Source organism: Maylandia zebra, linkage group LG12, assembly GCF_041146795.1.
Source record: "Maylandia zebra isolate NMK-2024a linkage group LG12, Mzebra_GT3a, whole genome shotgun sequence".
Classification (NCBI taxonomy): domain Eukaryota; kingdom Metazoa; phylum Chordata; class Actinopteri; order Cichliformes; family Cichlidae; genus Maylandia; species Maylandia zebra.
Window position 1 is genome coordinate 28,609,047 of NC_135178.1, and position 10,665 is coordinate 28,619,711.

At 38.2% G+C, this 10,665-nt stretch overlaps 1 protein-coding gene across 2 annotated transcripts in view; it reads left to right on the forward strand.

The window, feature by feature from the left end:
• The window catches only part of pi4kab (phosphatidylinositol 4-kinase, catalytic, alpha b), a 29,645-nt gene extending 19,313 nt beyond the window's left edge, over positions 1 to 10,332 (forward strand). For both annotated transcript variants that reach the window (XM_012918032.3, XM_004547003.4), the window contains 20 exons: positions 12 to 119; positions 213 to 340; positions 524 to 682; positions 756 to 835; positions 1,435 to 1,634; positions 2,363 to 2,453; positions 3,098 to 3,265; positions 4,528 to 4,581; positions 4,674 to 4,794; positions 5,411 to 5,540; positions 6,344 to 6,487; positions 6,593 to 6,663; positions 7,467 to 7,573; positions 7,680 to 7,784; positions 7,878 to 8,003; positions 8,108 to 8,228; positions 8,642 to 8,801; positions 8,879 to 8,968; positions 9,071 to 9,154; positions 9,246 to 10,332. In XM_012918032.3, coding sequence (XP_012773486.1) covers positions 12 to 119; positions 213 to 340; positions 524 to 682; positions 756 to 835; positions 1,435 to 1,634; positions 2,363 to 2,453; positions 3,098 to 3,265; positions 4,528 to 4,581; positions 4,674 to 4,794; positions 5,411 to 5,540; positions 6,344 to 6,487; positions 6,593 to 6,663; positions 7,467 to 7,573; positions 7,680 to 7,784; positions 7,878 to 8,003; positions 8,108 to 8,228; positions 8,642 to 8,801; positions 8,879 to 8,968; positions 9,071 to 9,154; positions 9,246 to 9,297 — 2,299 coding nt within the window. In that variant the 3' untranslated portion in view covers positions 9,298 to 10,332. The remainder of the gene's footprint in view (positions 1 to 11; positions 120 to 212; positions 341 to 523; positions 683 to 755; positions 836 to 1,434; positions 1,635 to 2,362; positions 2,454 to 3,097; positions 3,266 to 4,527; positions 4,582 to 4,673; positions 4,795 to 5,410; positions 5,541 to 6,343; positions 6,488 to 6,592; positions 6,664 to 7,466; positions 7,574 to 7,679; positions 7,785 to 7,877; positions 8,004 to 8,107; positions 8,229 to 8,641; positions 8,802 to 8,878; positions 8,969 to 9,070; positions 9,155 to 9,245) is intronic.
• The last annotated feature ends 333 nt before the right edge of the window (positions 10,333 to 10,665 follow it).

Sequence of the window (10,665 nt, forward strand, 5' to 3'; positions counted from 1 at the left end):
CTTTATTTCAGGCTGTTGACTCTTGGTCTTAATCTTCTGCATGCTGATGTGGTGACAAATGCTACCATCAGGAACGTACTGCGAGAAAAAATCTATTCCACAGCTTTTGATTACTTCAGGTAATTAAACTAGTTTTATTTGCGATAAAGAAAACTCTGTTTAGTGTCTTTAAAGCTGTTTAATGACTTATTTTTATGTTTGTTTCTGTGTAGTGTTGCTCCCAGATTTCCAACTCAAACAGATAAAAGGCTGAGAGAAGACATCAGTATAATGATCAAGTTTTATGCCAGCCTGCAGTCTGACAAGAAATATCTGACTGCCAACCAGCTGGTTCCTCCAGGTATAACTTCAGTAATTATTAATGAATAACTATTTTGTACAGCCATTGTCATCACTCTGTGATGTTATACTGATGCTTTGAACAGAAAAAAACAGTCACAGGATTTCAGTCATCAGTATTATTTTCTTAAAGTTTATGTTTTGATGTTTAGATCTGGGCCTGATGGTATTTATTGTTACACAGATCCCCAAGACATGTCTGTGAACAGCCTGTCTGTAGTGGCAGTGACAGACAGCCGAAGCAGTCTCGATGTAGCAGTGGGTCAGAGGCAGCAGGTCGCTCAGGGATGGATCAACACATACCCTCTGTCCTCAGGGATGTCCACCATATCCAAGAAATCAGGTAAAACACGCAGTGTGTTAAAATTATATATGCAGTGACTTCTTTTTCACCACTCTTTCTTTATACATTTCAGGACTGTCTAAAAAAAGCAATAGAGGCACCCAGCTGCACAAGTATTACATGAAACGCAGGACTCTTCTTCTGGCTTTACTGGTATTTCAACAAGTATTATTATTCACAAATATGTGGCAATAAAGTGAAGCGCATGCTTTAGTATATTTTTCTTTTTATGAATAGATAGTTGCAAGTTGACCTATTATGCTTTTTCTGTTACAGTGCTGCATGATTATATTAAACATGAATAAAATGTAAAAATCCTGAAGTCAGAGTATATACAAGTATTCTCTATGAGCCATAAGCTCAGGTTTTAGACTTTTTTTTCTACTCTTGGTTCTGCATGATGTCACTGACAGCGGGTAGCCTTAATATGGTCAGTTCAGGCACAGCAGTTCCACTTGTCTGCTCTTCAAACTCTCTGACTGGGCAGCCAGTAAGAAGTAGTTGACTTGCAGGGAGAGTGGCTTGAACATTGAGGAACTTGTTTCAGGGAGACAATAAACTTGAATGACATAAATAAGGGTTAAATTGAACTGGAAATCATTCAAGTGGAGATCAATAATAACAAATGTAAATAAGCATAATAGGTCATCTTTTTAATTTGGGCTTCTACTTTAGCTACTTTATGTTTCACAATCTTCATAATGCAAATTACATGAAATCCAACTGATCTAAACTTGTATGTTTCTTTCCAGGCCAGTGAGATTGAGCGGCTGACAATATGGTACAATCCCTTATCCACTCAAGAGCTTGCCATTACTACAGAACAGTCAGTGGAGACAAGTATTGCTAACTGGAGATCCAGATACATCAGTCTGACGGAGAAACAGTGGAAGGACAACGTCAATCTAGCGTGGAGCATAGCACCCTACCTTGCCCTCCAGCTGCCTGCCAGGTACACAGAACATCAAAGTGCTTTGCATCCTGTTTCATAAATGTAATACATTCTGTCTAATTTGAAAATTTGAAAAACTTGAATGCTTGTGTTCAACAGAAAACAGTTAAAGTAAAAAGCATAAATTAAAAAAAAAATCTTGTTTTAAATTCTGAAATAATAAAATAATGTTTGGTGTATCCACCATCCTTCCTCTGCACATGTCCAAACCATCTCAGCATCGCCTTTCTGACTTTGTCTCTAAAATGCTTAAACTGAGCCGTCCCTCTGAGAGACTCATTTTTAGTCTTGTCCATCTTGGTCTCCCACTGAAAATGTTAACATCACATGTTCACCTTGGCTTTCTGTATTTTTGTCAGTGCCATCGTTTCCAAACCGTACATGATGGCAGTTTTCACTAACAGTTTTTTTTTTTTTTTTGTAAATTCTTCCCTTTCATTCTTGCACTTCTTGCTGTCGCAAGTCACCTCTGACACTCATCTTCACCATTGCTAAATTAAAAATCTAGTTATTGGTAATTAAATATCAAAATATGAATAAAACATCAAGGGAAAAAAACTCATTGGCCATGAAACTGCTTTAAAATAACATGAGACAGCAACAGATGGCTGACTTTGGCTTGTTTAGCAACTTAAATAATTTTGTTGTTGAAATAAGGTAAGTGTCATGTGTCATTTATGGAAAGACATAAGCCATTTATTGATTTTTATTTATTTATTTTGTTTCAGGTTCAAAAACACAGAGGCTATTGTCTCTGAGGTGACTCGTTTAGTGCGAATGGATCCAGCTGCTGTGTGTGACGTTCCTGAGGCAGTCAAGGTGAGATCTACCACCTGTCTTCACAAACCACCAGGTGGATTGTGACAATTGTCTGTTTGGTTTAATTCATGATGCTTTTATTTTAGTGTCGAGCAAACATCATGTGTGCAAGAACAAACTTAGAGTGAATGGTTTAAAGTACTGTAACTCAGCTGGTTTTCAGTAAAGGCTTAAACCTCCAGAACAAAGTACCACTGACACAGTAACTGTCATCATGAAACTAACACATTTTATGAACAAACTAAAAAGTTTTTGTTTGTCACTTAGTGTTTTTTTTTTAAGTGGCTATAGTGTCACATGAGAAATTGTGTTATTGAGTAATCGTTTTCCCTCCAGCCCTCTTCAGTCCTTTGTGTTTAGTTTTGCGTGATTGAACTCTTAATGAGTCTTGTACCTGTTTAAAGAAGGAGCAGTGGAGGAAAAACACAGCTTTCCCCAATGACCACTGTGATTTTGCAGATAATGCTCTTTGACAGATCATACTTGTTTATTCCAGTTAATTTAGTAACTAATAAACACAGTTTCCTCTGGTGGCTAGTTAGCACACAATCAGGGCTGATTCTGTGATACATTATATGGGACCTATCATAGTAATCCACCTTTGGGTGGATTCAATTTTAATACTTTTTGATGTTTTTCTGCAGTTTCTGGTGACATGGCACACAATTGATGCTGATTCTCCAGAGCTGAGTCATATCCTGTGCTGGGCTCCAGCAGATCCACCAACTGGACTATCCTACTTCTCGTCCATGTACCCTCCTCATCCCCTCACAGCCCAGTATGGGGTCAAAGTGCTCCGCTCCTTTCCTCCCGTGTGTAGAGATATACAATTATTTTCATTTTTTTCACATGGGTGTAAAGATGAACCCAGCTGTTACAGTTAATTCAAGAAAAGTTAAGATTTGACTACCAGAAATGGATAAAGTGTTGAAATGAGCAGCGACAGGAAATTCATAACTGTTAACTAGATGGTTAAAAAGTGAGTGGATAGTTAGCCATAAATCTCATGGGACTGGTTTAACAGTTGAAAATAACATCTGATACTGTCGGCAAACAATTAAACTTGAAAACAGTTAATACGGTCGGATAAACAGTTAAAATAAGTTATTAAAGTGTGGGATAACAGTGTAGGTTAACCATAGAAATTATAGGAGAGAGACAGGGCCTTCAAATAACAATTCCACATCTGCAAACATGGTGGTAGAAGTTGAACTTCCAGTGGAAAACAGTACATTTAAATGGAGGATGAACAAATGTATAGCTAGTTGATCATGTAAGTTAATTGTATGGATCAATGATTCCCAAACCGTGGGGTGAGGTCTCCTGGTGGGACAAATTAATAAGAGAAATTCAGGAAGAAATTACAAGTATGTAGATTTATAAACATTTATTCATTTATTTATATAAAAAGTGAATAAAAATTGTTTTTTGGGTAATAGGAGGTAGTTTGTGATATTACTCTTACCTAAATTTACTGCTCTTTCATTGAGGTTCGTGAAATGTGTGACCCACCTCCCTGTGGCAGGTGGGTCACACATTAGCCATAACACTTTGCAGATAACTCGGTTGCATTAGCAATTTATAGCCAACCGCCTGTGTTCCTTTTTAAGGAAACACATCACTTTCTGTTGTATTTTGATTAGAGTGAAGATTAAGATTGGGTGGGCCCCATGGGGTTTTCTGGATTTAAGTGGGCCACGGCTCGACTTTGGTAATGGCTGCTATAGATCGACAAATGATGTTATCAGTTTGAAAAAACCTCAAGAATAACAGTTTAAATACAGTAGCTACAGTTACAATTGAGTAGTGGTGGGCTAATGGTTGTCCAGATGCAGTTTACAGAAAATTTATAGTTTTATTTTATTTCTAATGTTGATATTAAAGAAGATTTATATGCATGATAGACGGTTTTTAGGTTATCTGATGAAAAAGGGTTGGGAAAGTACCTTCATTTCCCCTTACAAATTTCCTTTCCTTTAAACATGATTAGAAATGACGTTTGAGTGAAGTTTACTGTAATAAGCTAAATTGTTGGTGTAGTGTTAATTACTTTTTGTTTTTATTCTCTTTTTAGGATGCCATTTTGTTTTACATTCCTCAAATTGTACAAGCTCTTCGTTATGACAAGGTAATTATCATATTTTCTGAGTCAGCAAATACATTCAGAGCCCTCGTAACATGAATAAATGATCGAATTTCCCTGTTTGCATCCTGGTGCAGATGGGTTATGTGAGAGAGTACATCCTGTGGGCTGCTCAGAAGTCTCAGCTGCTGGCTCACCAGTTCATCTGGAACATGAAGACGAACATATACCTGGATGAGGAAGGAAACCAAAAAGATCGTGAGATGCTCACCTTCATTATTTCTTCACTATGCCACACTCACACTAAAAAAAGCAGTGGGTCTAGAACATGTGCAATGACCAATAATCTTGTTGCCTTTTGAAATGGACCAGACCACATCTGTGACCACTCACAGTCTGATGTTTTCTCCAAAGCATCTTGGTGCCTCAAGATGGCGATAAAACATTAATAAAGACGGTCTTCTGTCAGTTTGGGTCAACTTGGAAATCACATGCAATCTCTTTATGAGAATACAGTGGTTACCCATGTTACATCTTCAGAAACCACAAATCTTTTGCTATCGTATTAACTACAGAACCTCGCAGATTGCTGCAGGATTATGATTTAACTGCAAAGTGACATAAATGCATAGCCTTTCTTTTATATAGGATTATAACCAGAATACAACCAGTTGGCATGGAAGTTATTTGCAAACCTTCACCGGTTTGTCTGGAGGTTGGGCAACCTTCACCAGGCAATCTGCCATTGAAAGTATTGCATGTTCAACCTCTGGGTGACCATTTGGTTGCTGCAACTACCAGATGTGAAATGTTCAGTGTAAATATTGCAATATGTTGTTACAGTTGCAAAAACTCAAGATCTTCTGTCCTGCAGCTGACATAGGAGAACTGTTGGAACAGATGGTGGAGGAGATCATCAATTCACTGTCTGGCCCGGCCAAAGACTTCTACCAGAGGGAGTTTGACTTCTTCAATGAAATAACCAATGTGTCAGCCATTATAAAGTATGAAAACACTATTTATTTCACTGTGCTTTTATGAATTTTAAGTTGTTTACGTTTTAGGGAGTTTCCAAAGTGAACTTTTGCTACAGTGTTGCTTTCTCAAGTTATTTTTTCTTCTTTTGTCCTTAACTATGTTCCTCAATCTCAAAACTCATGAACACCTGAGACAAAAGATGAAAAATATCAAGTTAATGTTCTGACTTTTTTCAGAGATTTCAAAGTAACTGCTGGAGTTGAGCCTTTCTGTTTAAAAAGATCCAAGCCCTCTTGGTAATCTGCAAAGTGTTCATGAAGTGATAACACTTATTCCCATGAGCCAAGAAGCTTTGTTCCTTCCCCTGGCTCCAGTGTTCTGCTCTTTAAATCCCTTTGTTGTTCATTTATTTGTCTATTTGTTGCTTCGCTGTCACTCCCATCATACTTAATTTTGGAAAACAGGCTATGCTGTGTTTCCCCAGCCCCCGACCGCCTGTCCACTAGTGTGTACACTCTGCAGCTGATGAGCTGTTTTCTGACAACCTTGATACAGAGAGTGTTTTGTCAGGCCACTAGAGGTTGGGAAATTCCCCTCTGCCCTTATTACAGCACTAATTGCAACAAGCCAGGGGAGAAGGGTCTGTCCCCTGACTTCAAAACTCTATCCTGGCAGCTCCCCTCTGTGGTTAACAGCAGAGCCTGGCTGTCACATATGATCTGGAGTCATTCATGGAGATACCCATGCATGCTTTTCTAAGTAACAGAGGTAATAGACCTACAAGTGTTGTAACTCTGTGAGTTTAAGTTGTTTTGTTTGTCCTTGTCAGACCCTTTCCCAAAGGAGAGGAGAGGAAGAGGGCCTGTCTGGAAGCCATGTCACAGATCAAAGTCCAGCCTGGCTGTTATCTGCCCAGTAACCCAGAGGCCATAGTTTTGGATATAGATTACAAATCTGGTACTCCTATGCAGAGGTGGGCATACTAACCAACTTTTACATTTTTTTTTAGAATTAAAATAAAACAGTGAAATGTTAAAGTGTAAAAATATGCTCTTCTACTCTTTGTGTTTTTGTTTAGTGCTGCCAAGGCTCCCTACCTGGCCAAATTCAAAGTTAAGAGGTGTGGAGTCATTGAGCTGGAAAAAGAAGGTACTGGTTATGTTAAAGGGCTCTTTCAAACATGTGCTGCTCTGCTGTGCACAACAATGTGTGTTTCAGTTAACTTGTTACAAATTAACTGAAGTTCCTCCAATCATAAAGTGTTTACTGGTTACAAGATTAGTCCTGCATCACTTAAAGTCTCTCTTCAGTGTGTAATGCAGGGTTTTAATTTTCCTTTAGTTAGATCTATTGGACTGGGATTGGCTTTCAGATAATTTGTGTTATTGATGCAAATCTTAGACTCAAACTCTAAACAGGCATTATTCTGTATGATGAAGCTCGAGCGCAGTAAGGACCAAAACACAATTTCTGAGTGAACAGGGGATAGGGAGTAGTTTTAATGCTTCTGAAACTGGTCATGTGGTTCTCGTCACACTTATCTGACAGACACATCAGAATTCATATTAACAACTGTATGTCGTCGTCATCAGCACCACCCGTATGTGGAATCACCCAGGGCTTAATCCTTGATTCATATCTCTTTTCTTTATACATAATTGTAATATTTGTTAAATCTAATAGATTCAGATACATTTGTGCTTTGTTTTAAATGACTGCTGAAAACTAATTTCTAAGAATTAGCTCTTCCTTAATCTTTCGCCCATTATTCTTTTGCCTCTTGTGTGTGTGTGTGTGAATCTGTTTGAAGGATGAGTGTACGATCATGTGTCTGACTGTGTGTTTGTTTGTTAGATATGTACGCTTATCTTTAAGGTGCATTAAAACTGCTGTACAAATATTTATTAAAGTTGCGCTGAGATTAAAAGTGTGCCATAACGTTTCTCCCTCAGGTCTACTGTGTCGCTCCGATTCGGTGGATGAGGGGAAGAGTGAAGAGGAGGCAAAGAGGATCTGTTGGCAGGCAGCCATCTTCAAAGTTGGAGATGATTGCAGACAGGTCTCACTTTCATACTCCTGATAATTAACCTCTCCCTAATTATCATTGCTATCTCTATTTTAGCCCGATTTAATTTTCTCTACTATTTGCTGATTTGTGTTCACAGGACATGCTGGCCCTTCAGATCATCAGCCTCTTTAAGAACATCTTCCAGATGGTGGGCCTTGACCTCTATGTGTTTCCGTACAGGGTGGTGGCCACTGCTCCAGGAGTAAGTTCACACCAACTCCTTCCTTACATGAACTACTGAATGTGCAAATCTATACTTCCTCTTATTCCTCCTCTTTCCGATGTTGTGCCACAGTGTGGAGTGATTGAGTGCATCCCTGACTGCAAGTCTCGTGACCAACTGGGCCGACAGACAGACTTTGGCATGTACGACTATTTCAGGAACCAGTACGGAGATGAATCCACTCTAGCCTTCCAGAAGGTAAATACTGAATCTTAGTTTTTTTTCTAGTAATCTGTCAGTTAAAAGACCATTTTCCTATTGACAGATTTTTTTCATGTTCCCTCCAACTCTTGTCCTTTCAGGCACGGTACAACTTCATTCGCAGTATGGCAGCTTACAGCTTGCTGCTCTTCCTGCTGCAAATAAAAGACAGACACAATGGCAACATCATGCTGGACAGCCAGGGCCACCTCATTCACATTGGTGTGTATTCAGTGTGTTTCTCTGTGTGGTTCTCTTATTGAAACTGTCATTTCGGTTGCTTTTTTTGATTTTCAAGTAAAATTGCCAGTTTTTTCCCATGAACTGTGTCTCACTAATCTATGATGAAAGTCCAGCTGTTTAGTAGTTTATCATTCTTAAAAGAATTTTAAGGCTCTACAAACATTTATACATCAATAAAAAGCAATTACTGTGTGGCATAGAGAAAAATGCTTTAGAAAAATGTAAAAGATGGCTTTCATCCAAAGTTCTGACTGCAGTTTGTGAAAACTCTTCTGAATATTCATAGTTGTATAAATTTTACATAAAATTATCTTTTCCCAACCAAACTCCTATTTTTTTTTAAAAAACTATTAATTTATTGAAATTACATCTGTGTGCTTATTTGTTTCCAGACTTTGGGTTCATGTTTGAAAGTTCTCCCGGTGGAAACCTCGGCTGGGAGCCAGATATCAAGATAACCGATGAAATGGTGATGATCATGGGTGGAAAAATGGAGGCGACACCCTTCAAGTGGTTCATGGAGATGTGCGTTAGGGGATACCTGGCGGTCAGGTGAGTGCTGTAGAAAATAATAACTGATCTTTGAATAGTAACATGTAACATTAAGACGAGCTTCTGTGGTGAATCAGGCCCTACATGGATGCAGTCGTCTCCTTGGTCACGCTCATGCTGGACACGGGTCTTCCCTGCTTCAGAGGACAGACCATCAAATTGCTCAAGTGAGTGAGAATGTTTTTGCATTTCGTGCTGATATGAATAAGCTGATTAGAACCTTCAATGCTAGTTGCTGTTGTTGTTAAAAATCTTGTTTCCTCATCTAGGCAGCGATTCAACCCAGGGTTGAGTGAAAAAGATGCAGCATCTTTCATCATCAAAGTCATCCAGAATTGCTTCCTCAGCAACAGGTTGGTAGATTTTATTTCTATGTTTAAGAAAAAAATATGTATATATAGAGTTCTGATTGCATCCTTCTTTTTTTCCCTTTGTGTTAAACAGGAGTAGGACCTACGACATGCTCCAGTATTACCAAAACCAGATCCCATATTAAACATTTGTGCCTAAGCATGTGCATATATTGGCTGGTACATAGTGTGTGCGTGCGTGAGTTTGCGTGTGTGCCTTTGATGATGTTCACCAATGAAGATTGTGGCTCACTGTTTTTGCTGATTGTTGGCTGCTGTCCCTTGTGTTTGTTTCAGCGTCTTGTTTAATTATAAAAATGTCTTTGCTTTACATTTACATTGCATTTTCTCTTATTTATTATGTCATGTGAAAATCAATTATATTATTAATTATTATTCTATTGCACTGGCATCTTGACTTCTGTGTACTTAGAAAAAAAAATGCTTGTTAATCTGCACGTTAAGTAAAATACTTTATTAGCATTTGTGCCAAATTTAAATAATTTATAATGTCCGTGAATGTGCTTTCTGTTGATTTTAAGGTGGGGTTTGAAATGTAATTGGATACTTAAAGTAGCTAAAGTAGACCAGTTTCAGTTCTGACCATTGTGGCCTATTCTGTCATCTCGTACTTGACTGTACTACTGTGCTTCTCTTTTTAATGGACCAGTCAGAGTACTTTGATCTGTGGCATGGTACTTGTATTTACAGTGAGACTTGACTGTATAGACGTGAGTTACACTGTATGTATTTTTCATATTTCCACTTTCAACAGAAGAAATGATGCTCACATGTTCTGGGAAACACTGGGGCTGAGATTTGTATATTTAGCATTGCCAAATGGGGAGGGGTAATAAATGGTTATAAGTCAGTCTTTTCTATTGTTTGTCTGTGAAGGTAAGGCACAGCTTCATTGTTGGGCAGTTGCATGAAGTTAAATGTTAACTACCATGTAGCCTGTGTCCAATGTGGCTTTTGTTCAAAGATATTTTAGCAATCCACAGTGCCGTGCCCCATTTCTGTACGGTCAGCGTAAGCCTTCATGTATTGTTACTGGTTGTAAAGATTTTGCCTCTTTATATATTTATAGCCATGACCCATTTTCTGTCTCCTTTTCTATCGTCATGCCTTTTGAATGAGAATGCATAAGATATGAAATCAAATAAAGAATTATCACAGTATTTCTTGATGCCTTGTGAAACAAACTGACCAGAACAGAAGGCGTTACACTTGGTGGTACTGTAAAGTTGAAACAAAATATTAAGCAGTATATGATTATATTGGTGCAAAATGCCAATATTTATATTTAAATTGATTTATCATGCAATTTGACTGCTCAGATTTGCTACAGTATGACTTCTTTAGGTAGAACTTATCAAGCAAGAGAGGATCAAGTGAACAGAAGTTAATTAACTTGCACTGAAGAAATAATTCAGACAAAGCCAACAGCAGGGGAAGTGAGTCAGAGTGATACAGTCGTGTGAAAACAACTCTATTCAGTCCTGTTAAAAACT